The sequence below is a fragment of the Acipenser ruthenus genome, chromosome 25, assembly GCF_902713425.1.
Source record: "Acipenser ruthenus chromosome 25, fAciRut3.2 maternal haplotype, whole genome shotgun sequence".
Taxonomy (NCBI): Eukaryota; Metazoa; Chordata; class Actinopteri; order Acipenseriformes; family Acipenseridae; genus Acipenser; species Acipenser ruthenus.
This window is the reverse complement of record NC_081213.1, coordinates 20,233,077-20,257,676: the sequence shown is the minus strand read 5'-3', so window position 1 is coordinate 20,257,676 and position 24,600 is coordinate 20,233,077. Positions and strand designations below refer to the sequence as shown.

The 24,600-nt window shown below is 39.8% G+C and overlaps 1 protein-coding gene across 3 annotated transcripts in view; it reads left to right on the top strand.

Moving 5' to 3' along the window:
- LOC131701492 (sodium-coupled neutral amino acid transporter 3-like) overlaps positions 1-20,963 on the top strand; it is a 36,023-nt gene extending 15,060 nt beyond the window's left edge. For 2 of the 3 annotated variants that reach the window (XM_058999577.1, XM_058999578.1), the window contains exons 3-16: positions 545-632; positions 1,083-1,198; positions 4,675-4,748; positions 5,630-5,722; positions 7,104-7,185; positions 10,552-10,634; positions 11,896-11,954; positions 12,386-12,559; positions 12,727-12,806; positions 13,166-13,266; positions 13,819-13,943; positions 14,629-14,773; positions 16,023-16,126; positions 16,785-20,963. In XM_058999577.1, coding sequence (XP_058855560.1) covers positions 545-632; positions 1,083-1,198; positions 4,675-4,748; positions 5,630-5,722; positions 7,104-7,185; positions 10,552-10,634; positions 11,896-11,954; positions 12,386-12,559; positions 12,727-12,806; positions 13,166-13,266; positions 13,819-13,943; positions 14,629-14,773; positions 16,023-16,126; positions 16,785-16,889 — 1,429 coding nt within the window. In that variant the 3' untranslated portion in view covers positions 16,890-20,963. The remainder of the gene's footprint in view (positions 1-544; positions 633-1,082; positions 1,199-4,674; positions 4,749-5,629; positions 5,723-7,103; positions 7,186-10,551; positions 10,635-11,895; positions 11,955-12,385; positions 12,560-12,726; positions 12,807-13,165; positions 13,267-13,818; positions 13,944-14,628; positions 14,774-16,022; positions 16,127-16,784) is intronic. The other variant, XM_058999579.1, reaches the window with a different exon arrangement.
- The last annotated feature ends 3,637 nt before the right edge of the window (positions 20,964-24,600 follow it).

Below are 24,600 nucleotides of genomic sequence, written 5' to 3'. Positions count from 1 at the left end.
TTTAGGGGAGTGGTATTATAATTAAATCATTACAAATTACTTAAAGCAGACTTCACAAAAAATAGTTAAGATTATCTCCAAACATTCCTTAAGGCCACAATATGTTAATTAGGTAGACAATGAAAAGATGCTAGTCACCAAATGCATTGCAGAACTTATCATTCATTCAAAGAAGACATGAAAATAAAGATTTTGATTACTTTTCACAGAGACAAGATACTGTAAATTGATTGCGTTGCTTGTGCAGGAGTCTAAGGAGCAACACAAGTTGGGAAGTGGGAAATTAAAGATCGCTTTGATATAGCGCACTATTTATTTTTGTTAAGAACCTTCTATTCTGTTTGAAGGGAATGACCCCACATATTGATTCCTTGTGTCATTGAATAGAGTTCAGGCAGTGTAGCACTTTAATAGCTGGACAGTTTGGGATTTTGGCCAAAATACCTCTTTCACCCAGAAGCAAGCAGGTTGTTTGTGACAGATGTAACTTGTATACGTAGATCAAAATGGTTTGGCTTTGTGTTGACTGTTAACCCGGTTCCAGCAGGTATGAGGACACTGAAGGAAACGTAGCAGAGAGTGAGGAGTTCCTACCCCACACCGACGGGAAGAAGCCAACTCGCTTCACGGATGTGAGTGTCACAAGACAGTTGAACACAACTTCAAAAGGCTTATACTGTGTATCTCTCAATCTCTTAATGTCATAGGAAGCGTGTATTAGTTGATTAAAGGTTCAATTGAATTCCATTTTTGGTTGGAGAAAAACATCAGAAGTTGCTTGCTTTTACTGTATGTATAGGTTTTCTGGCAGTGGAACAGAAGCCATGGTTCAGAGTAGATTTATATTGAATTAATGAAATATCTTAATCTGGTAGATGAACTGGTAGATAGATGGCACTTCAATTAGAATCGGATTGAAAGTGTTTGATTGCAGTGATCAGTAATGAGCATTCAGTGAGTATTCAAGGACAGAGTAACTTCCATTTTAGATGTTTCCAGTTCGGGACTGCACTGTGTGTTTAGTACATGGGAAGTCATGTTCTGTGATTTATTTTTTTTCTTCCTTTTTTTGCCTTTTCCAGTTTGAAGGAAAGACTTCGTTTGGCATGTCCGTCTTCAACCTGGGTAACGCCATCATGGGCAGTGGAATTCTGGGACTGGCTTATGCGATGGCCAACACTGGCATCATCCTCTTCCTGTAAGTGTGACCTGACCCCTCCCACCACCATAGTTTAATTCCTTTTCATCTGGAAGAGCCACTCAGATACTCAGAAATCACAGATACACAGAGATGCAGCACCGTTTAGGTTACAGGATGAGGAAATAGGAACTGGGCCGTCCACAGGTTATTGTAAACTCTTGTAGAAATATAATAGATCGTGGTAACTTATGGTGCAATCACCCAGGTGATTATCTAGTTGTATCAGGTCATGTTTGATACAGTATGAAACATATTATTTAAAAGCAAAAATAAATAGTAGCCTTTACTGTACCCAAATAATAATTCATAACAACTGAGCATTAATATATACTATGGGGCAATGAGTTTGGAAAGTTCATAGCCTAGCAAAAGGGGAAGCACTTGGAAGTGGGTATGTGACTTGATGTTGATCACATGAATGTATAATAGAAGCTTGCAAAAAACAGCCAAAGTTGATGAGACTGATTATTTGTAGCATGCATTCACACATATATTTAACTCTAAAAGTCAAGGTATTGGAGACTAGATTTAAGCAAGATCACTGTGTTTCAGTGCCATATGGCAGAACATTTACAGTAGATTCTTGATTTTAGTGTTACTGTAATGAGTTCTTAATTTGGTACAGTGCAATACTACTATAGGGTAACTGTGCAGTAGCACTAAAAAGCTACTGCATCCAGAATGATGAAGTGTTAGTACTCCAGTGTTTTGAAAGAGGGATCTTAGATAGAGCTTACAGATGGGGGTACAGAAATAGCCACGACCTTGAGTATACTTGAGTTTATAACAGGGACCCGAGGAATTTAAACAGTAGCCAGATGAAAGACAAGCACTTGGGGGGGGGGGGTGGAGGTGGTGGGTGGTGGTGAATGTTTGGATGGAGAGTGGGTGAGCTTGTAATGGATCCAGGCCAGCGCGTTCCCTTCTCGTGGCAGGGCTCAGAATAGACAGTGATGGCACTTCTGCTACTCTTTCCAGTGTTAGTGGACTAGTTATTGTTCTCGTGATCGTACTGAAGGACCCTAGAAACAGTAAATAAACTGCAACATTCCATCATAAACATGCTCTAAATGCGTGGTGTCACAACTTATTACTGTTTAATATAATTGTTTCTACTCTTGGGCTGGCACCAATTGCTTGAGCTCTACCTCTCAGAGAGCTTCTCCTAGAGGGGACAAGTCACCTTTGAGCTACAGCTCTGCTTTCTCCTTGCTGTGAAGCTAACACGGGACACTATACTTTAGACAGGTCTGACTCAGCAGCCTATAAGGAGTTTCTTCCAGAGAAGAAAGAGAGCCAATGAAAACAAAAACAGCAAAGCAAACAAAAGCCCTTGTTTGTAGATTTTTCTTGCAGCTTGGACCTTTGGCGGGAAAACTGCAGAGTTTAGGCCAAGTCGTCATGTTTTAGGAGGAATTCAACGAATGCACCTCTCAGCCCACATCAACAAACCAGGCACAAACAGCAGCCCCTGTCCTTTACGTGAGAACATGCTCAGGGCATGGGAACTCTGGACCAAATGACCTTCACAAATTGCAAAAAAGGGGATTATTTGTTTTTAGAGCTGAGGTATCCACTTCTTAGAGGGCTGCTACAAGTCAAGGCACCTCTTGGCACGCAAAGTCACGAGCATAGCTCCATTGGGTTTAAGTAGAAAACAATAGGGACTTTCATACCTTTCGGGCATCGAGCTTCTTAACGTGGGAGGCTGGCCTTTAAAATGTGGGGCAGGTTGACTGGAGCAAGACCTTGTGACCTGCTGGGGTGGTGGGCGCACAGACTAGAAGGGGTAACATTGGAGCGCATACCTTTAAGCTGCTGATGTGCAATCAATGATGCAGTCTTTTAGAGCAAGAACTGCTTGCCAGTTTGTCATTTTAAATGTACATTGTACTGTAATTCTGCATTTTATAGTACCTGTTTCCCATGCTTAGACAATGCTTTAATGATTATTCAGATGTTCTGCTAGGCATTCATTAAAATACTGTAGAAGGAAACCTGCTCATTTCAAACCAGGATTTGCTACCGTTGTTATACAATGTGATACTTTGAATTTACTTTTTTGGGTGGTGTTTACCCAAATAAACTCCCCAGTAATGTTGTTGAAGCTGACACCCTGGGATCCTTCAAGAAGCTGCTTGATGAGATTCTGGGATCAATAAGCTACTAACAACCAAACGAGCAAGATGGGCTGAATGGCCTCTCGTTTGTAAACTTTCTTATGTACTTAAATGTAAACAGTGCCGCGTGAATGTGATTATGCAGTGGAATTATTATCATATCTAATGGTCTGCCAATAGCTATCTTCTGTCTATTGTATGTAGGACTTTATCTATGCTATTTCTTTTTAGAATTTGGATCTATAAATTATTTCACCTGTAATGGTCTCTGGAGTAGGTCGGTATATATATACAGAGGACAGGCTAAGATTGGGGCGCTTCACATTTTGTTCTTGGAGTCATTTCAACCAATACCCAGTGTAAAGTATCCCAGTGCCAGCCTGCCTCTGTAAAGAAGTACATTATCCGATGATGTAAGCAATACAGTGCATCCTGATGTGCAATAAACATTTTAATTAGAAATCAAAAAAACAGAAGTAGCAAATCCAAGTACAGGGTGATGCAGGTATTTTGGGTTGATGGTTTAAGTGTCAAGACTGATTAAGGCTTGTGGAGTAGTAAGGATTAATAGAACTCTTTAAGAAGAATTTAAGAGAGCCACGTTGCCCTGAGTGAAGTAGGATCACTGTCATTAACTTTAACAGAGGCTTGGCTTTATTCGTTAAATGATTCAGCCTCTTTACGTCTGTTTTCATTTTGAAGACAATCTCCTAAAATAACGCATCTCCAATGCCAACAGCAAAATGGTAGCAAAAGGGTATCAGCATACTGCTGTCACAGTGGAAACATGTTTGTATTGTGGTATTCCAATACAAACTGCTAATGGTTCTTCTGCGGTTCATCAGGATGATATACTAGTATCCCAATGGTCTAGTCTATGTGAGGGATGGTATAAAAATGTGATTTCTTCACTTCATAGGCTGGGATTAAAATCTGGATATTCTCTAGAATCTTGAAATCCTCTGTATTCTATTTTTCATTTAGTTTTATTAATACACTATATTCTTCACTGTACACTGTCAATGTTTGAGTCAGATGTTATGGATGCATTTTAAAATGATGTATTGTTTAAAAGCTTTGAAACGGAATTACAGCAGAAAGAAGAGAAAATAATTATTTATAGGTTAAAACAAGTCAAAAATTGAAGATTACATTTAATTCTATATGAAATACCTTAACACAGTCTCCACAGAATTCCACATGGTTTTAATTATCATACACAGTTCACACAGTCAACACATACATTCTGCCTTGTTGGTTTAAAACACACATGAACTACCATGGTTGTCACCTGCTTGTCTGTCTATTATTATTATTTATCCCCGGTTTGTTTCTGTCTTTTTTAAATTTCAGTTTTCTTCTGACGGTAGTGGCAGTTCTTTCCTGCTATTCCATCCATTTGCTGCTGAAGTCCTCTGGAGTAGTGGGTGAGTAAGAGGCTTTGAGGACAGAGAATAACAGCATGATACTGCTCTGGAGATCAGAGGGGTGAGAGAGGGAAAGAGAGAGAGCAATCACCAGTCTCTTCGAACACATCACACATGCCTGTTTAATGCATCTCGCCTTTCTGTTGCCAGAAAGAAAACACAATTGAATTCATTATTATCTTTATAGCAGGTCACAAGTCCACTGTCCAGTCTACATTAGCAAGAGTGGATGTTGTTTTATAGGCCTGCTCAGTTTTCTAGTGTCATTCCAAAGATAGCTCTCAAAACATCGACGTCCACAGTCTCGTCAGTGAGGCACACTTTATTGAATGGGTGCGGAAATCCAGTCAAAAACACCCTGTGGTTGCTATTTCTGTTTCCAGTCCCTGCAAGCGTGGTTTGACCTCCTTTGAAATGATTGGCTGTATGTGTTAGGGTCAGAAATGTGTTATCTGTTATAGTGTAAACAAAATATGTTATTCTATAGTTATTAGTAGCTATAGTCAAAGACGCCAAGGTCAGATCATCCAAATGAGTGAGATTTGTGAATATTATATTTAAATGCATTAGCATTTCTTTCTTTTTTTTTTATTTAGGAGTTTAAAAGTTCCTGGAATGTCTGTATAGTAGTGTCTGAAATACTACAGTTTTATATAGTTTATACTCTAGTAAACTATAGTGTTTTAGCTACAAATTCTAAGGTCTCAATCAATGTGATATAACATGCCAACATCATAACTCTTTGCTAAGCAATTCAAGTAGCATCAAAGTGCACTGGCTGACAGTCTAAGTCTGTCCTGCAGCTCCTGATCATGGTGGTGTGCAGGCAGTGCCTCTCTCTGGTACAATACAGTAGATCATTTCTGTTTCTTATTTCACAGGCATTCGCGCTTATGAGCAGCTTGGCTACAGGGCATTTGGCACTCCAGGAAAACTAGCGGCTGGAATAGCTATCACCTTACAGAACATTGGCGGTAAGCATTTACAGCACTCGAGCCCCCTGCCCTGAAAGAACTACCACTTGAAAGACCTATTGAAAACAGTCCATAGATTCTGAGTTCGTACTTGTGGTGAGTTAACGTCTCCTTTCATTCTGCGAAACACACCCTAGAGGACCTGCCTATCTGGCAAACAGCAAGATCGTAGCTGGATTTCAATTCAGTGTTTTACAGCATTCTGGGCTGTAATGCTACTGCCATCCAATAGCCTCACACCCTCGCTTAATAACTTCTGTATGTCCTGAGCACACTGGAGCAGACTTAAAGACACAGGGCGCTCAGATTACATTTTAGTTATGACATCTTCAAAAAAGTACCAAATAGTTAAACAAACAAGATTTGCAGTAAAGGTAAACCGATGGTTTTTGGCAGTTTAAGCAGAACATACTTGCAATTGGCTTTCCCACGGTTTTTGCTTGTTGGTATGTTTTTAAAGCTAAAAACCTACCATCACACTACCATCATCACCAGCCTCTGTTGTGTGCAGTCACCCAGTAACACTGTAGTAATTGTAAAAAGTAATGAGGTGATTTAGAATTTGCTTAACTAACCCCATACAGTATATTGATTACTGGAAGTTGACTGTAAATCTACTCCAATCTCACAACCTGAACAATTGTTATACAGAGAACTAAGTTCTAATGCAGATCTACCAATAAAATATCTGCATGTTAAACATCTGCAGTCACAGCACGATTATAGACAATCCGCATTTGATTGCCCATTAGCTAGGGGTAAGTGCTGATTGTAAAGTGAATTACAGTGCTCCCTCGCAATAAGACTCTCGGTTATAATGTGCCTGGGATATAACGCTCCTACAGCAAGTCCCCCAATTCCCTATACTAGTGATTCTTGCAATATTTCTTCAGTAAATACAGTACCGGTGTTGTTCAAACTGTAAACAATTTCTCAGTCAACAATTTCTCCGGGAGATGAGGCGCTTCAGCTTCGCTTCAGCCCCACTCCGGCAGCCGAACCTGGGGCGAGCCCATTCCCTCTTCCCCTCTCCCGACACGCTCTCCTTCTCGCACTTGGTTTGCTTGTCTGTCGCTTCAAATTGAACTCCTGACCGCCGTTTAGCCAGGCTAGTTATAGTTTAAAAACTGCTAATTAAAATGATCCACGAGTGGGAATGCTACCTTTTTTTTTTTTTTATAACGCTCATATTGTGTGTCCCCTGAGACCCACGTTATAACGAGGGAGCACTGTAGTTACCTAGGTATAAGCAATGAATATTAAGGGTTTGAAACACTAACTGGGATTATGAATGGCCCCTGATAGAGTGGCATCCACACAGCATAATAAGACACTTCTCTGACATGTTAAAAAAATACTGTATTATTCTATACCCCTACAGCCATGTCCAGTTACCTTTACATTGTCAAGTATGAGTTTCCTCTGGTCATCCAGGCCTTCCTGAACATCAGCGGAAAATCAGAGTGAGTATCTGACAGCCACTTACTGAGGAGCATGGTAAAAGCGATGGACTGCTGAAATGGAGGGTGTGCATCATTGAGGCACAGGGTAATGGCAGTGCTGTAGAAATAAGAATAGACTGTTCAGATCAGTTCTAGTGATTAGGGTGAACAGGGACAGTACTGGAGAGGTTATGACAGTGCAAAGCAGATGTAAATGAGCTGGCGTCATATAGATTTGGTAGTAATGGCCTCAGCAATTTGAACCTTTCCAAGTGCTAAACTTAACTGGAGCCACATTAGCTGATCAGAATCTGCAGGTGGTTGCAGGGAGGGTTTGGGGGGAGGTCTGCTCTCCACTGCAGGTTTGGGAAAGTGACCTTGGCCTCGGCTCATGTTAAGAAACGAGATAGAGAGAATAAGCCAAATGGGAAGGAGGGTCAGCATTTGGGTGCTCCTATTGGTCGGTCAGGGGAAGGAGGATTGAAATTACTCGCATAACACAGCCCTTCTGTGCTGACAACCACTCACAACAGCAGCGTTGTTATGAGGAACACTTCCAAACTGTGACTGCAGCGCTGAGAGGACTGGAATTCTACACTTGTGATCAGAAACACCTTCACCTCACAGTCAAGCTCAGTGCATTGAGTATTGCTGTCGTTTACTTGTATTTACTCACTGGATGAATATTCATTTAAGAAAAACATTAGGACTACCTGCAAAATGATAATATAAATTACTCAGTTTTTCTTTTTGGTTAAATTACCCACTAGAATGCAGTCAGTCGGATTTGAACCTAGGGAATTGGGGAACATGATTCCTCATCCTAAATGATTCAAGAGAAATATTTTCTTCTATAGAATTAAACTGGATTTAGAGAACTGCTACCTACACATGAAATTGGCCTTTTTTTCTAATTTGTTCCGTATAGGTGGTGGGGAAGCATGAGTAAACAAGGCACATGGTGTGTCTGGTTTACGGGGAAAGGGAGCTCAGAATCAAGCTCTGCTTTGACACAAGGCAAGTCTGTGCTGCGTGTGTTTACAATAGGAACAGCCAAAAGCAGCTTATTTATAGAGCATAGAGTCCCAAACACTTGATTATGAGAAGCCAGGTCACAGTGTTTGGGTTCTGTTCCTTGGCAGCATGCGTCAGCTGAGAGGAGAGTTCTGGGGGAAAGAGCTTGTACGTCAGCAGAAGCTTTGAGAGGGTAGCATGTCACCTCCTTGGCTTGTCAGGCATGTAGTCTTTCCCCACCCTCTATAGAAACTCCATACTGTTCATCAGACAGACACACCATAGGCTTCAGTGTCCAGTGCTGTCATTTCCTCACTAACACACACACACACACACACACACAATTTCAGCATTAGAAGAAAGTTATATTAAATAACAATGTAACTATAAATCACTAGATTTCTTGTACTGTATCAAGCTTGGAAGCTTAGTACCTAACCTATACCTGTCTGTGTGTTATCTCAATGAAAGAGTTTGTTAAGTACAATATCTTTCACTTTGATTCAATGCTGATATAACAATGATTATATGAATAAAATGGTATCAAATTGAGTCCTGTCGTTCGTTGTCACATCATTCCTGCTGTTGCTGGCAACGTATTCTGAAAGTGTGCTTGCATACTAAAGTCATCAATCTTAAAAGTGTAGGGATAAATTAAAAACACTATAGACAGTGACAAGTTTGCAAGGTGTTAAAGACAGCTGTGTTTCTATTGTTCAATCTCTGTGCATTCATAAAAATACAAAGCAACCTTAGAATGGGGAAAAAAGATAAGCCAACATTATAATAAATGGAAAGAGTAAAAAAGGCTTTTCTTGGTGAAGTCCATACATGTTAGTCTTCATGGCATAGCTTGACAAAACCTTTCATAGACTTTGATTCTATAATACAGTGATCTCTGTCTGTATCTTGAGGGGAGATGTACGTCACCGTCCTGTACATTGCGAGGCAGATTCCTTAGTATTTATGTTTCTCAGTACCAGGAACGGAAATTCATAATGAAGATCAATAGATAAGGTTTAATATGTTGTACTGTCTTTCATCTTGAACCTACAGAAAACTTTAATGGAATAACAATGCAGGCTACAGTGAGACAAGGGTTTGTATAATATAGACTGGTAGTTACAAATAAACAATTAATATAAATACATCGTGCATATTAACGACAGGTCCTCCGATAATGGCAAATAAGAGAGTAACTTCAGTATCCTCAGAAAAGCATAGGGCTTAGTCTCAGCCTAACCTGTGGTACCATTTAGATTAAGTCAATGAAAGTGGTAGGTTTTTAGTTGCCTGAATGTTAAAGAACAACTGTGTTTGAAATAGGATTTGGGTTGCAGTGTGAGCCATTGGGGAGGAAAGGGGGAGTGAATGCGAGTCTGGCCTTGTGTGCAGAGTACAGAGGACTTGTAGTCTTCTCTCTTACACACAGAGCACTGCTAAAGCCTTCATAGAAAGTATGTCTGACGCACACACACTGCCGTTTCCAGTAGGAAGGGATATTTATATTGGCTTCTGAGATGGCGGATTTGCCAGTAAACAGGATTTTTATTACTGTGTTTCATTAATCCACCTCGAAACTTTGTTTTTGAGTGAGAGAAAAATGGAGAGTGAGTATGTCTGAGACAGAGTGAATGTGTCCCTGCAGCCATGCCTTCCTTTATGAATAATTGTAATAATAATAAGGCACTTGTATCATAGGGATTACATGCTGAAATGTAATATTCAACAAAGTATAGTAAAAACAAAAATGCTTTTTGTTGGCCGTCACCATTTTATGGATTAAATGGAGAACAAAAGCCCAAACCAGTCATTATTTTAAATGGATTATATACGGTGTGCCACTGCTCTTGTGGGACGATTAATATGGTAAGGAAAGGGTTTAACGGGAAAACAAATGCCCAGTTTCGCATGTATTCATCTTGTTTGAAATGTTTTGCCAATACACATAATTTAAAATGAAAATGGAAACATATTGTTTTCTCTTCAACGCTTGCTAGGCTGTTCCTTTGCAGTAGTAGCTCACTAGGTACAGGCAGAGGAGAGTTTGGATATGTGGCCTGTCAACATACTAACATTTCTTAAAGCAGCTGACATGTTTGGTTTGTGAAAGGTCTGGTTTGGAGACGTCATGTTTCCTATGTCCCCCACATGTGATATCAATCTAAGGTGATCAGTATCTGTGATGTTTCTGTACTGAAGGGCAATGGAATCACAAGGGCAGCTAAACAACCCTTGCAGCAGTTTGGTTATGGGATGCTATTACAAACCAATGTATTGCACTGTAGAAACCCTAGCTGTAAAACCCAACTCTGTGATTCTGGTAACCCCCTTCTGTGCCTCTGCTGATGATGGTTGTGTTTGCTTCCTCAGTGAGTGGTACTTAAACGGTAACTACCTGGTGGTCCTGGTCTCTGTGTGTGTCATCTTTCCTCTGGCCCTCATGAAGCAGCTAGGTGAGATGATGATATTATTACATACTGACCTCGCATTTCCCATTTCAGCCTTCTCCGATAATCTGCTTTACAGTAGTACCTCAAAATTACGAGTCGGTAATGGAAGTCTAAAACATTCATTATTTTCAATTGTAAGAAAGTGAGCGATCACTCTGAGTGATCATAACCAGACTGAAGCCCTTCTTGAGGAAGCGTTTTAAGGGCTTTCTGTTAATTGCGAGCCACAGAGACTGTATTAAAAAGAAAAGCTGGTTCCTGTTTCTAAAATGCACAGAGAAATGTTCCGAGTCTTGCACAGCCTAATGGTTTTCACTGCAGCTGTCCCAAGCTCAGTGTTAATTACTAATTAGCCCACGTAGAGTATTAATTATCTTGTACGAAATATTCATGTGTAATTGAAATGTCTGGAGTGGTTAAAAGAGGTTCTCAAGCTGGCAGCAACACCACATTAATCTTCACTGAGAATTGAGACCTGAGGTTCATTTTCTACTGACGAAAGCTGAAGCTTGGTGTCTGAGCAAGGGAATATCTGATCCACTTTCTGTACCAGCACCACAGCATAAACTGTCTGTCCAACAGATAGCTCATGAACCATATTTGGCTTATTTAGCTCTGCAGTATGGGTCTTTTAAATTAGCCCATTTAAGGCTTGGGTTTGAAAAGATTGCAAGAACTATCTGTGGTTTTTAAGTATAAGCAAGTACAGTCAAAATGCAGCAACATTGATTTGTAAGCATGCCGTGTTTAATAAGCTACAGGGATAGAAATAAGACTCCTGTTGCATAGCAGTTTCACCTTTTTTTTTAGTAGAACCAGGAATGGATCAAGTGCTATGCAATGGGAGTCATATTTCCATCCCTGCGCTACTGAAGTTGAATGTCTGGGTGTAATCAGCTTTCTAAGTAAATTATAATGTTTTTTTTATTTTCTTTGCTGTATAAGACCTCTGGGAATCGGTGTGGCTCTTTAAGGCAAAGAGGTTGGGCAGCTCTCTCCTACAGCATCAATATGGCAGCACTCTGATATGGATGTGTAGTTGTTTTATTAATGTGGTGTTGCTTGAAATGTATTTGCTTACGATTGTAAGTCGCCCTGGATAAGGGCGTCTGCTAAGAAATAAATAATAATAATAATAATAATAATAATAATAATAATAATAATAATAATAATAGATAAGGTTCATGGCTAGGAGGTATTCCTAACACAGGCAGACTAGGTGCCCTGGGTTGAAGTCCTCACTGACCTCCTCTCTTTTTCACAGGTTACCTGGGCTACACCAGCGGGTTCTCCCTGAGCTGTATGGTGTTTTTCCTCTGTGTGGTGCGTGTGCAATGCTTCTTTACTGTACCGTACAGGTCAGGTGTCATATTAGTATAAACTGCAGCTTCCTGTCCTATCCCCTCTCTGACATTGGAGTGAGGATGATCTGCAGTAGTGAGGAGGTACCAGGAAGCAGAATCTAAAATCCACTAATGAAGTAAAAAATAAATAAGATATAGAGCAAACTTGTGAAAACCATTTATAATTTTTTAAATACTCAAGATAATAGTTTGCCAAGGATTGCATATTTAATGCCATTTATCCGTATCCATATTCTACCACCTTCCTCTGAGCGGTTTCACAGCTAGCAATGCATTTTACTGAAAAGGCATATCATACTGTTGTGGATTTATATGTTTATCAGTTACTATTGGAACACGCAGTGCATCTCTAAAATCGATTTATTTTATTGTTTTTTTTTTGCTCTGCAGGTGATATACAAGAAGTTCCAGATCCCGTGTCCCTTCTTTGAGTTCTCGTTCAATACCACAGAATCTCTCAACTCCAGCACTGGTATGGAGCACTCGGTTGGCTACCAGAATGGACACACCCAGATGGAGACAGATCCTGACTGTAGCCCCCGCATGTTTACCCTCAACTCCCAGGTATGGACAGCAGGGGGCACTGTAGCTACTGGGCAGAGTGGACTTCATTTATAATTAACTCCTATAAGATGTCTTGTTTTTAAGAGTGTGGATTCAGAGTAAACAAATTACATGTTGCTATCTCTTAGTTTGCAACACATAAATTACTCGTTGTCTCTCCGTTTTAGACGGCCTACACCATCCCCATCCTAGCCTTCGCCTTTGTCTGCCACCCAGAGGTCCTGCCTATCTACACTGAGCTACGCAAGTAAGTACAGCCACTACCAGGCACAGTGAGCTGGTCATGTAATACACCTCCTCCTCTATACTGTATCTTACTGTCACAGAGCCCCCAACTCTCCCTCAGTTTGTAACCCACTCTATCTCACTTCACCATAGCCCCCCTTTCATTGGAATGTTCAGGTTTTTTTTAAGGTAACTAAAGAGTCACAGCAGCAACATGCAGCACGATTTGTAAACGAAGTCAGCTGAGAGGGATACAAGACAGCGGTGAGTCTGTGGCTTTCACCAATGGAATTCCGAGATCCCCGGTTCCTTTTTTAAAGAGGTTTTGTCTTGTGTATGTTTGCTATGGAAGTTAAGCAACGCTGTCCTCTCTGATTACAGCCCCACAAAAAGGAAGATGCAACACGTCTCCAACATCTCTATCGCTGTCATGTACACCATGTATTTCCTGGCGGCTCTCTTCGGATACCTGACCTTCTATGGTGAGTGGAATAAGCACTTCACTGGGCCCACCCCTCACTCTGTCAGCCACTGACAGACTAACATGTTCACTGTCACACTTCTTCACTCACAGCACAACAGTCTTTAACAACTTGTTTCCCTCTGATAGATCGCACTGTCAGCTGTGCTCCTGTACATTAATAAGTACTTGTTTCCTTCATAATCACACAAGATTGCTCATTGAAAAGTATCTGAGCGCAGCTTTCTTTTTACAGTATACTTTACAACATATTTCTATATGTAATTTTGCCGTACCACACTTTTTCTCAACACAGCAATTACTCATGCAAGTGCACCGCCTAGGTGTCTATGAGGATACTGCTTGTAATAGAGGTTTGTGAATAAAATCGTAACTTTTTGTCAAGGCATTAGAGGTGTCAGAAAATGATGATGAAGTCGTTTGACCCCGTGATTTTCTCATGCACTGTGCAGCAGTTGTGAGTGTTTCTCCAGTCTCCAGTTCAGTCTGTGTCTCGTGTGTGTGTGTGTGTGTGTGTGACACCGCTCTCTCTTTCTGTGTCTGTGCCTCACAGGTAAAGTTGAAGCAGAGATGCTCCACACCTACAGCCGGATCGACCCCTTCGACACCCTGATCCTGTGTGTTCGACTGGCAGTGCTCACTGCCGTCACCCTCACCGTGCCCATTGTCCTCTTCCCGGTGAGCCTCTGTCCCTAGTCTGTAGGTCTACCTACAAGTACTGACACCCTCTATTAACATCATTGTTATACATTGGAAAGAAGGCAGTCTTCCAATACTGAGCTGTTCACTGTTACGGTAAACTGGTCTGCTGATAATACATCTGCCAGATCAGATCATTAAAATGCAATGAACTATAACAGTTCATTCAAATAGCTAAGTCATTAATCGTGTATTTGAAACTGGAATCTGTGAATAAAATACTATAAATAAGCATTTAACACGTTTAGTAATTCATAATATGTAAGATCACTGGAATTGTTTTGTTAGTTATGTACATTTTAAAAGGGTATATACCTGCATGGACCTCTACATTTCCTATCATCCTCCTGCTCACTGGTAAATCCATCTGTTACGTATGTCAGCAGGAGGATAATGGGAAATGTAGTTCTGAGAGGTCCATGGGGGTATATGTGAAGCCATCTTGAGGCAGGGAATGCAATTTAAAGTTTTAAAAAGTGGTCAAAATGTTAAAAAAAAAAAAAAAAATTAAAACAATACACACACCTTACGTAAACAGTTGTAGCAACACATGGGCACATGTAACACAATAAAATAAAAAGGTCCTTATATACCCTTTAAGGTGTGCATTGGGTATTGTGTTCTTAGCGTTTTGTAAAGAAATCCCGCCCTGTCTGCTCCACAGGTACGACGTGCCATCCAGCAGATGTTGTTCCCCAACAAGGCGTTTAACTGGCTGCGCCACATCGCCATCGCAACCTGCCTGCTGATCCTCATCAACCTGCTCGTCATCTTCGCACCCAACATCCTGGGCATCTTCGGGATCATCGGTGAGTCATCGGCTGTGTAGTCCGTAGTCGGCACGTTCTATGACAGAGCATTTCTTCATAGAGTTACAAAGCACTGATCCACGGTTTTGTCATGGAACCCCGGCCTTATAAAACTTTATTGAGAAAAAACAAAGCAAAAGCATGGTAAAGCTTAGGTAAGCACTGGAAAGCCTAGAGATGCATAGAAAAGCATATTAAACATGACAAACAATGATAAACGATGGTAAATGCATAGTATAACCAGATTGTACATTTACTATGGTAAACTATTGTTTTGGAAACTGAAACAGCCATCGCAAGTATATCTCAAGTTATCTTTCCTTGGCTGGCGTAGTACTTATGTCTAAGTATTTATGGTACTGTATATAGTAAGAAGAGAAAGATCCTGTGCATTCCTATACCTGAAACTTCAAACTCTCTTGCGGCTTTTCCTTCAGGTGAAGTGGGGTTGAGAAAAAATAGATGCAGAGTAGAACACTGTGGAATCAATACACTTCTGATGCTAAAGGGCAGGTATTCAAATAGTACCCAGGAATAACAAGAATTCAGAAAGGTCAGAACAGAACAGACTGTGGTTCCAAATGATGGTTACAAAAACAAAAAGCTCCCTGTGCTATCCCATGTGTGGTAAAGCACTCTCGTAACAAGCAGGGTCACTTATACACAAGTGTGGTAAAACATTATAACATCTGTAGCTAATCGTGGTACAACACAGCAAATGCTTAGTATGAGGATGGGGGAAAATACAGTGGACTGCAGCTTCACTGCGCAACCTTGCCTGGTAAAGTATAGAGGTTTATCATTAGTGGTAAAATAAAAGATATCACTTTATAATGACTAAAGATTGCAGCTTTGGTGACTGCAGCAACATTGTGCAAAATGATTCAGAGCAGGGTTAAACCAGAAGAAAATAAAGAAACACAAAATGAATATTTTGTAGAACCTTTCCCCTCACACTGTTGATGGTGGGTTAAGGGGAGGGGGGGGGTCATGCATTCTAGGGTCAGGAAACTCTCCAGGATTAGATCAAAATGGGTCCTGTTGACATGCATGAAATTGTTCTTGTACAGGAATTTCAGAACGCCCCTTTTCCAAACAAACCGGCAGAAAATATTTCCATCCCAGTCTTAAAATCCACTTTATTGACTGATTTGTAAAAGATATATACTATAGTATTTAAAAGTATGGACAGAACACCTTAGTATAATTAAGCTAACCCTTGTAGTGTTCTGTGTCTCTCTTTTTTTAGGGGCCACATCTGCTCCCTGCCTCATCTTCATCTTCCCAGCGATCTTCTACATCCGCATCGTGCCTACGGAAGAGGAACCCATGCGCTCCACCCCCAAGATCATGGTAAGAAGCTCTGCCTGTACTCTGAACTGGGGGAACCTGACTGCCATCCACTGGCATATATATATATATATATATATATATATATATACCACACACACACACACAGCATGTGTAAATTGGCTGTCCCTCTTAAGGCCAATGCATTTGTTGTGCAAATTGAATCCCGAACGTGTACATGTTAAAGCTTCTTGTTCCAAATTATATTCAGCCACAGTGGGCTTGTGCTTCTGTGTGCAAGACTGTACAAATGAACTGATGTTTCATGAGGAAAATAATTGGTTACATATTTCCACCTCCAACATCGCAGTTGCACACCCCTGCTGATTATTTCTAAAACCACCACTGAAATGTAGTCTTTTCAGGAACAACCCCAATTGAGGAAAACAATTATTATGAAGTTAACCTGCTATATAAGTATCGAAGCAGAAAAAGCAATACATATGTATACAAAACACACATAATAAGATATCAGATGGTATGTAGATGGTATAAAGTAAACCTTTAAGCTACTTGATAGAGTTTTTTTGTACAATCCCTGTAGCTGTATGCATTATATAATTACAAAAACAAAGTCTGTTTAATTCATACTGTGCCATTATTGCTTTTGGAATTGAATGTGATAATCCACTTACTCTTTTATTTGTTGTTTGTTTTTCAGGCTGCGTGCTTTGCAGGTCTGGGAGTCCTGTTTATGATAATGAGCCTGAGTTTCATCATCATCGACTGGACTACGGGAAGCGACAATGCTGGCGGTGGCCACTAGGGGTTAGAAATATCACTGGGAAGATGCACTCAAGTGGAACCCTCGGATACAGGACTTTGCAAATGAATCAACCTGCCCTATCTCAATGCCTGAAATTTTAATGACACATTTTACTGTAGATAATAGAGAAGAAGCTACTAGGATAAACCAGCTTGATTCTTTTTTTTTTTTGTGGGGGAAGGCATGCTAATTTGCAAAAGCACACATTTACAAACATACCTGTTTCTTCAGGTAGACATGATTTTTGTCAGCCTACCAAGTCTAGGAATTCCCCCTATATAAATATAAAGCTGGTATTAAAGCAGTTTAGGTTTTTTGGATCTATGATGCCATGGCAGTGATGCCAAAGCAAACCAGTACACTGCCGGTTAAAGGGTAGTGGGGGTGGTAGGGGGTACCCAGTTTGTTCATGCTAAAACTTATGATAGGGCGCAGACAGACTTTAGAAAAGTGTAACTCTTCACAACATCTTCCTAACCCTAACCCCATGTTAACCCTAATCCATATCTCTTGACCCTATAAAGTATTGCTAGTACTGTACAGACACCAATGGTGCACAGTGACGGTTTATATCAGAGCTTATATAAAGGCTGAAAGGATACGTTATTTTACAAGTAGGATTGGGGAAAGTATAACTCCTAACAAACTTGCATACAGTCAGCCCCTTCTCCCTAGCAAAACAGTACTGTAGTCTTTAAAAGTGCCTTTTTAAAGATTTTGTGACTTTATTAGCACACATCATAAGATCCTAATGTCCATAAGAACTGTCAACTCCAAGTTGATCCTAAAAGTGCCTTTTAAAGATGTCCATAAGAACTGTCAACTCCAAGTTGATCCTATGATTAAAACTGGGGTGAATTTATAAGTAGGCAGGTGGTTTAGGTGGTGTCGATTTTTAGCTTATTAAGTGACAACACATACAGTAACTGGCTCTTTGAAAAGTGTCAATGTAGTAGTGTTTTCAGTGCAATCAGGTTAATACACATTGAAGCTCAGTGTGCTCGTCTCTTAGCGAGGGCACTTTGAACAGAACACATCAAAACACAGAACCCTGGCACTACAAGCAGATTACAGTAAACTCCAACATTTTTTAATTCCAGCCTTGCAAAGCTGCACTTTAGAAGCGCTATTCTTAAGCAAGAAGCCTGTTTATATTTTACCCAGTCCTATTTTAAATGACATTTTGTTAGGTTATTTTTTTTATTGCTGTTTGCAATAGAGGGTGTTACGTCTATTGTATAATTGATTTCTTAATTTATAGACATGGCTTTGTTTAGGAGTTTTATCAAACTCTGTAAAAACTTAACTACAGTATGTTTTAATTCACCTAAATATGCATGCACTTATAGAAACTCGCATTGCGTTTTTTGTTTTTTTTTAAAGAAAAACTTTGGGTGTTTTAATTATTTTTAAATAATAATTTTTATAGCTATTTAATGGTGATAAAATGTGATAACTGATGGGACAGGTACTGGCATGAGAACCTAAGAATAATCAGAAAGTGTTTCCAATTCCCCAAAGCTGTCCGTTTTGAAACTGGATTATGTAAAATCCATTTATTTGGTTCCACATCTCATTTTGTATCCAGATCAGTTCAAATGCTATTTGGACAGGTATACAGAACAAATTCAAACTGTGTTAAAACCCTGGAGCTGAAGATACTGGCCTCAACTGGGGAAAGAGAGCAGTAAAGTCATTATTCTACTCCTGTTGGAAGGCTGCAATCTCAGAATTCACTTTCTGTAACATCACACATTCCACTACTAAAATGTCATAAGCCATTTAAGATAATATTTTTAGGGTTATTATACTCATTTGGCCAAATCACCTTTGATGTTGACATGTGACCTAATATGGCTGACATAATGGGGTCATGTGACTTTCTGGTTTCCATATCCCTTCTAAAAGTTTACCATTGTAAAGGCATAGCAAAGTGTAATAAAGCATAGTAAAGCAAACCAGGGTAAACTCTTGTAAATGCAGATTATAACCAGTGGTGTAGACGAGCGGGAGCAAGCAGGAACGCTGTTCCGGTACTGTTTTCTATAAGCAGAACCTTGACTTAAGAATTTGCTTAAGAGTCTTTATCGATTTGTTATGAAAATGCTTATAGCGCCCGAATGCTGTCATTTCAGTGCATGGGCACCGATGAAGCGATCTCTTTTCTGTGTGGAAATCAAAATAGTCTTTCTGCACCATACCATTGAATAGGCACTAGGAACAAATCAGTGTCCGATTCCCAACGTGCCACTTCTGATGGTACACGAATTGGAGTCTCCGATAACCGGCACATGTTTTAAATGTTTACAGTCAAGTCACACACATCTCCTGATTCCCACACAATTGTCTGATTCAGTCAGCAGTCCTTGTGATGCAATGAAGAGAACATTAGGAACTTCTATTACAAACTACAGTACTAAAGTTTAAGAATGCAAACGAAGAAGATAGCAAAAGTGCTATTAGCAGCAGTGTGGAGTAGTGGTTAGGGCTCTGGACTCTTGACCAGAGCATTGTGGGTTCAATCCCAAGTGGGGGACATTGCTGCTATACCCTTAAGCAAGGTACCTAGATTGCTCCAGTAAAAACCCAACTGCATAAATGGGTAATTGTATGTAAAAAAATAATGTGATATCTTGTAACAATTATAAGTCACCCTGGATAAGGATATCTGCTAAGAAATAAATAATAATATATCAGTGCAGAGGCCCGGGTCTTGGAATGAATGACTGCCCTTGCAACTGGCTTAGTAAAATTGTAAATTTGCAAAGAAAAAAAATTATATTAAACTATAATTTGGTGGGAGAGGAATGAGGTGTCGGTGGATTGTGTCCATGTTTTCCTCACGTCTCTAAATTAGCTGGGGAGGTTAATCAAGGGCAGCGGTGGCAGATTTTTTTTTTGCAACGCTCCACCAAAAAGTAGCCAAATTGTGTTTTTTAAACCAACCAAAAACCACATATATATTACAAAAGCATACATAAGTGCTACACATTTATTTAAAATAAAACAGTCATGTTATAAACTATTTATTTATCTGCTTTGTTTGTTTTTTCTCACAATTTACAGTACCAGAACCAATGTTTTTTTTTTTTTTTTATCTGATGAGATCAAATCCGGTAGGTCCTGAAAAATGTATTCAGAATATAGTGCATTAGGCCTACCTATTAAATGTTACCTCAAGCTCAATGAACAAATAACACGTGAATTTGTATAATCTTTGTTTAAGAAAATCTATATTTTATTGGCGTTCCGGTACTTTCAGATTTAGGACTACACCACTGTTTCTAACCATGGGAAAAGCATGGTAAACTTCTGTGCAAAAATACCATAGTAAACTTTTATAAGGGAAGATTCCAAATTATGATAAAGGCATTTGAGATATTGGCTTCATACTTGGTACACACAGTTTGATCATGGGTATTGTACAAGAAAAAATGAACCCTTTCATCTCAGTAATTTCACAAAGTTGCTGCTGCTACAATGAAAGGCTCTTGAGGTAGTGACTTCATATTTGTAGTGTTGTGCAGTATAAACACTGTATGCGTTGGTGACCTTGACTTTGACCTCTAACCTCACGTGACTAAGTTTCTTGGGAAATTAAGCAGTACGTTTTGAGTTCTTGCCTTATGGTACACAGTTTGTGTCAATGATTTTCTTTGTTAAGATTTGCCATTGCCACTTGTTGCTTTTTTTTTAGTCCATTCCAATCCAGGAACTTGATTCAACCAGCTCCCTAATGACCTAATTGAACACCTGTTAACACTAAAGACCTAATTGGAACAGGGCTCTGTCCTGTTCAATTCAATAACCAAGACAACAACAGGGCCCCAGACCCGAATGGACTGAAAATCCTCAAGTGAGTACTGATCCAAACACCAAGGGTTTAAAATGTTAAAAATGAGGGTGAATAAATAGATAACAATTGTATGTATTTGGGCTTACACACCAGCATTTATAAATAATGTATATAAATGTAAACCCTTTATATTCCTGTTACATGTCTAGCCTGTATAGTGTAAATAGCATTTAGGAGCGGTTTTAGACTGACAATAAAACAAATGTAGTCATTTTTAATGGTGTTCAAGTGTGGTTCTATTCATTGTACATTTAGACAATGCTGCGGCACACTTTATGTTTTTGGATATATTATGTATTTAAATATTTTGAAATCACCCTATGATGGAGTGTCCATTGTGAAGGTGCCATTCTAGTTATGGGTGGAACAGTTCTTCAAGTGCAAATGTCTCTTTATTGGAACAGTCAGACTGCAGCTTCTTTGTATTCAGTATAAAATACTGCATCACAGGGCTGAAGATGTAATGTTTCTAAGACACTGCATGATTAATATGAAATAGATAGACATACCACCATTAGAAATGGGCTCCTTTACTAAAACTCATCTACAGATCAATTGGTTGCACTTAACTTTCGATCAGTTATGTATATCATTAAATGTGTGGTCCAATGTAAACAAGCCTGCCTCTTCATTCCAAGTGGCCTCAGTGTATAACTTGGTAACTTTGTGGTAATAAAAAGCTTTCTTGCGGCCCTCATCTCTCTCACAGCCCTGCTGAGAGAGAGTTACATTTCCTCCACATAAACAAAACACAATGTTTTGTTATCGATTTACTCAGGTCAAAGAGACACTGCGATAGGTACACACTTGCCCATTAGTGTGTTTTGCGCAAATATTAACCAGCAGCAAAACCAGATGTAAAGACTTTGAAAGCAGCACTGTGTATTACAAGGTCTGCATTACTAACAAGCTTGCAAAGGCCAGCAGAGGGTAGAGAAGGACGTTTCGGCAGGGGTTTGGGGGCCACATACTGTTTATTAATGTAACTAGTATGCAGTGTACTTTATCATGGGTAAAGGCATTTTACATACAGTAATTTGCCATCTTTCTGTGGTTTATGTTGTTTTATTAGCACAGAGAAAAAAAAATGATAATGATTAATAGTCCACTTGTCTGTTCCCTTAAAAATGAAACTGATTTGGACACATCTACTTGGTAAGCAAGTGTTCAACTTATCTACAATACAAGTGCTGTACATCTTGCACTCCGATCATCAAGATCATGCAGCACCATGTGGTTTCAAATTGCATCCAAAAAGCTGTTTCTAATCATTCGCTAACCTCACATGCTAGTGATTACTCTGCACCCGGTTTGTTCATGCTGCTGCGTAGCTGTCACTAACTGTCACCCATTGACTGACAGCTACCAATGAGCAGCAGCTGACAGAACCATTGGCTAACATGTTTAAATAAACAAATCAAGCCCCTCCACAAAACAAATTCAAAATAATGGTCTTCTCTCAGAAACTATGGCACACAGAGGAAATGTCATTATCACCATAGCAACTTGGCATTCGTTCCTAGCCAGCTTCATCTTCAAGTTGCACAAAAACAATATCTGTAACAATTTGACAAAACTACATTTACAGTAGAACTGGGCAGAGACATGAAAAATGACATTTTATGTCAACAAATGTAAAGTGTTACACATTGGTCACAAAAATGTAAGAGAAAGACCTTGGTGTTGCATTAGACTCGTCGCTGTCAGCAACCAGACAGTGTGGGAAGCGATCAAAAAAGCAAACAGAATGCTTGTGTATAGACAAAGGTGTATAGTTGAAATCAAAGAAGATTATGATGATGTTGCACAATCCACTGGTGAGACCACACTTACAATACTATCACTTCTAGTTCCCTCATTACCAAAAGGACACTGTGGCCCTTGAGAGAGTTCAATGAAGAGCAGAGTTGACAAAGTTAAACCTAACAAATACTTTCTAACAGCTGGTTTTACAAGACCCCGATTAGTACTAGTCTTGGACTACTTTACCTAAATTATCATTGATAGTCCAAGATTAGCGATAATCAGGGTCCGTGAAACACAGCTGGAAATTATTTTCCAGCACTAAGTGAACGACTCACACACAGGAGATGGATTTTAAAACACGTGGTAGCGCACTTTTTATTTTAAACACAAATAAGAATAAAAGAAAACAAAAACCTAGCTCCACTTTGGAGCGTTGATTACACAAGTCAGGAACCTAACTAAATAAACAGGACAACTAAGCTGTTTACCTGTTAAAACTGAAAACACACAGTACACAAAACAAACACAAAAAGGTTCACACAGTATATTTTGTTATGACACGTGCACGCACGCACACAGGAGAGACGCAGAACAGTCTGGCTGCTCTCCTTAAATACTGCCAGTTGGCTCTAATTTACAATACGACCCAAGTGTTAAACAATGAACACATAATCTATCTATTAAACATTTTCATATGGCAGGGTGATTTTCACCCCTTCCCTGCCACAAGAGTAAGTAGCGGGGTTCCAAAAAATATACTTACTCTTTAAGTGGAGATAGGATAAAGGGTAGGAGAAACTTCATACACACAGAGTGGGTTCTTTAAGACCCAACTTGACAAAATGTTAAGCTCAATTAGTTTCTAGGAACCTGACAAGCACTGATAGGCCAAATTACCACCTCTCGTTTGTGAATTTTCTTATGTTTTTAAAGTCACTGCTGCTGCTTTTTAAAAGGCATGCCAAACAAGCTTTTCAAATACAATGTTCTTACTTCTTATCATCTCTAATGCCATTATTACTGGTGCCCCTGTGCTGATAATCTTTTAGTTATTTATGTGCTTGTTCCCTCCCCAATTGTATTCCAGATATTCAGATGTTCCAAATACAATGCTAGAGATGAACTGCTGCACCCTGGTACCTGTGCTATAGGTCTGATTACAGCTCGGTCTATATATATATATAGGGTAGTCTTAGAGGTTTCTGCTACTCCCAATGGACTGAACAGTCTTCCATCCGTTCCATTCAAATCATATAAAAATGTGACCTTTCAACTCTGCCAGCCCCCCGCCCCCCGCCCCCCGCCCCCACCCTCACCCTCACCCTCACCCTCACCCTCACCCTCACCCTCACCCTCACCCTCACCCTCTTCCTCTTTTGGTCTGTCACATGATTAGAATGTTCAAAGCCTATTGAAAGAACTGGTATTAATTGTGTGGTAGAACAGCAGAACCTGGAATCACACACTGAGTGCAAACACCACTTTGGACAGAAATGTGGTCAGTCTTGTAGCACCCATCGGGCTTTCTATTAGATAAGACTTGTTATAACTTATGTCGATAATAGAGAATTGATGAGAGAAATTAGTGCAGGAACTTACACTACAGTATTGTATAACTATGCTTGTTGTGGAAATGGCTCTGTAATGCTAATTTGTGTCACAAGAGGGCGCTTTTGAATTACCAGAAGGAACACAGCTGTCGCTTTTGCCTGTGGTTGCATGCAGAGTTCTTCCTAGTGACATGTAGGTACTATTCATGTCACTGCAGTATACATGAACTGGGCTCTGGTAGAAAGGGGTACCAATGTTTACATACTACGCCTAATAAATGCCGGCACAGGCTACAACAGAGTAATGTAGAAATGGAAGATTAAATACAGTATGACAGTATACTCATTAATAGAGTACCTTCGCATGAGACGTAAAACGAGGTCCCGTTATAAGTGATTCTGCAGCAGCAGTTGTTGATGCATAGTTCACCCCCAAGTCTCTGCAAGTCGCTTTGGATAAAAGCGTCTGCTAAATGCTTAATCCAAACTATCAGTACACTGCAGGTACTGTAATACACTGAGGGCTTCATGAAAAGGCCAATCAACAGAGATGACAAGC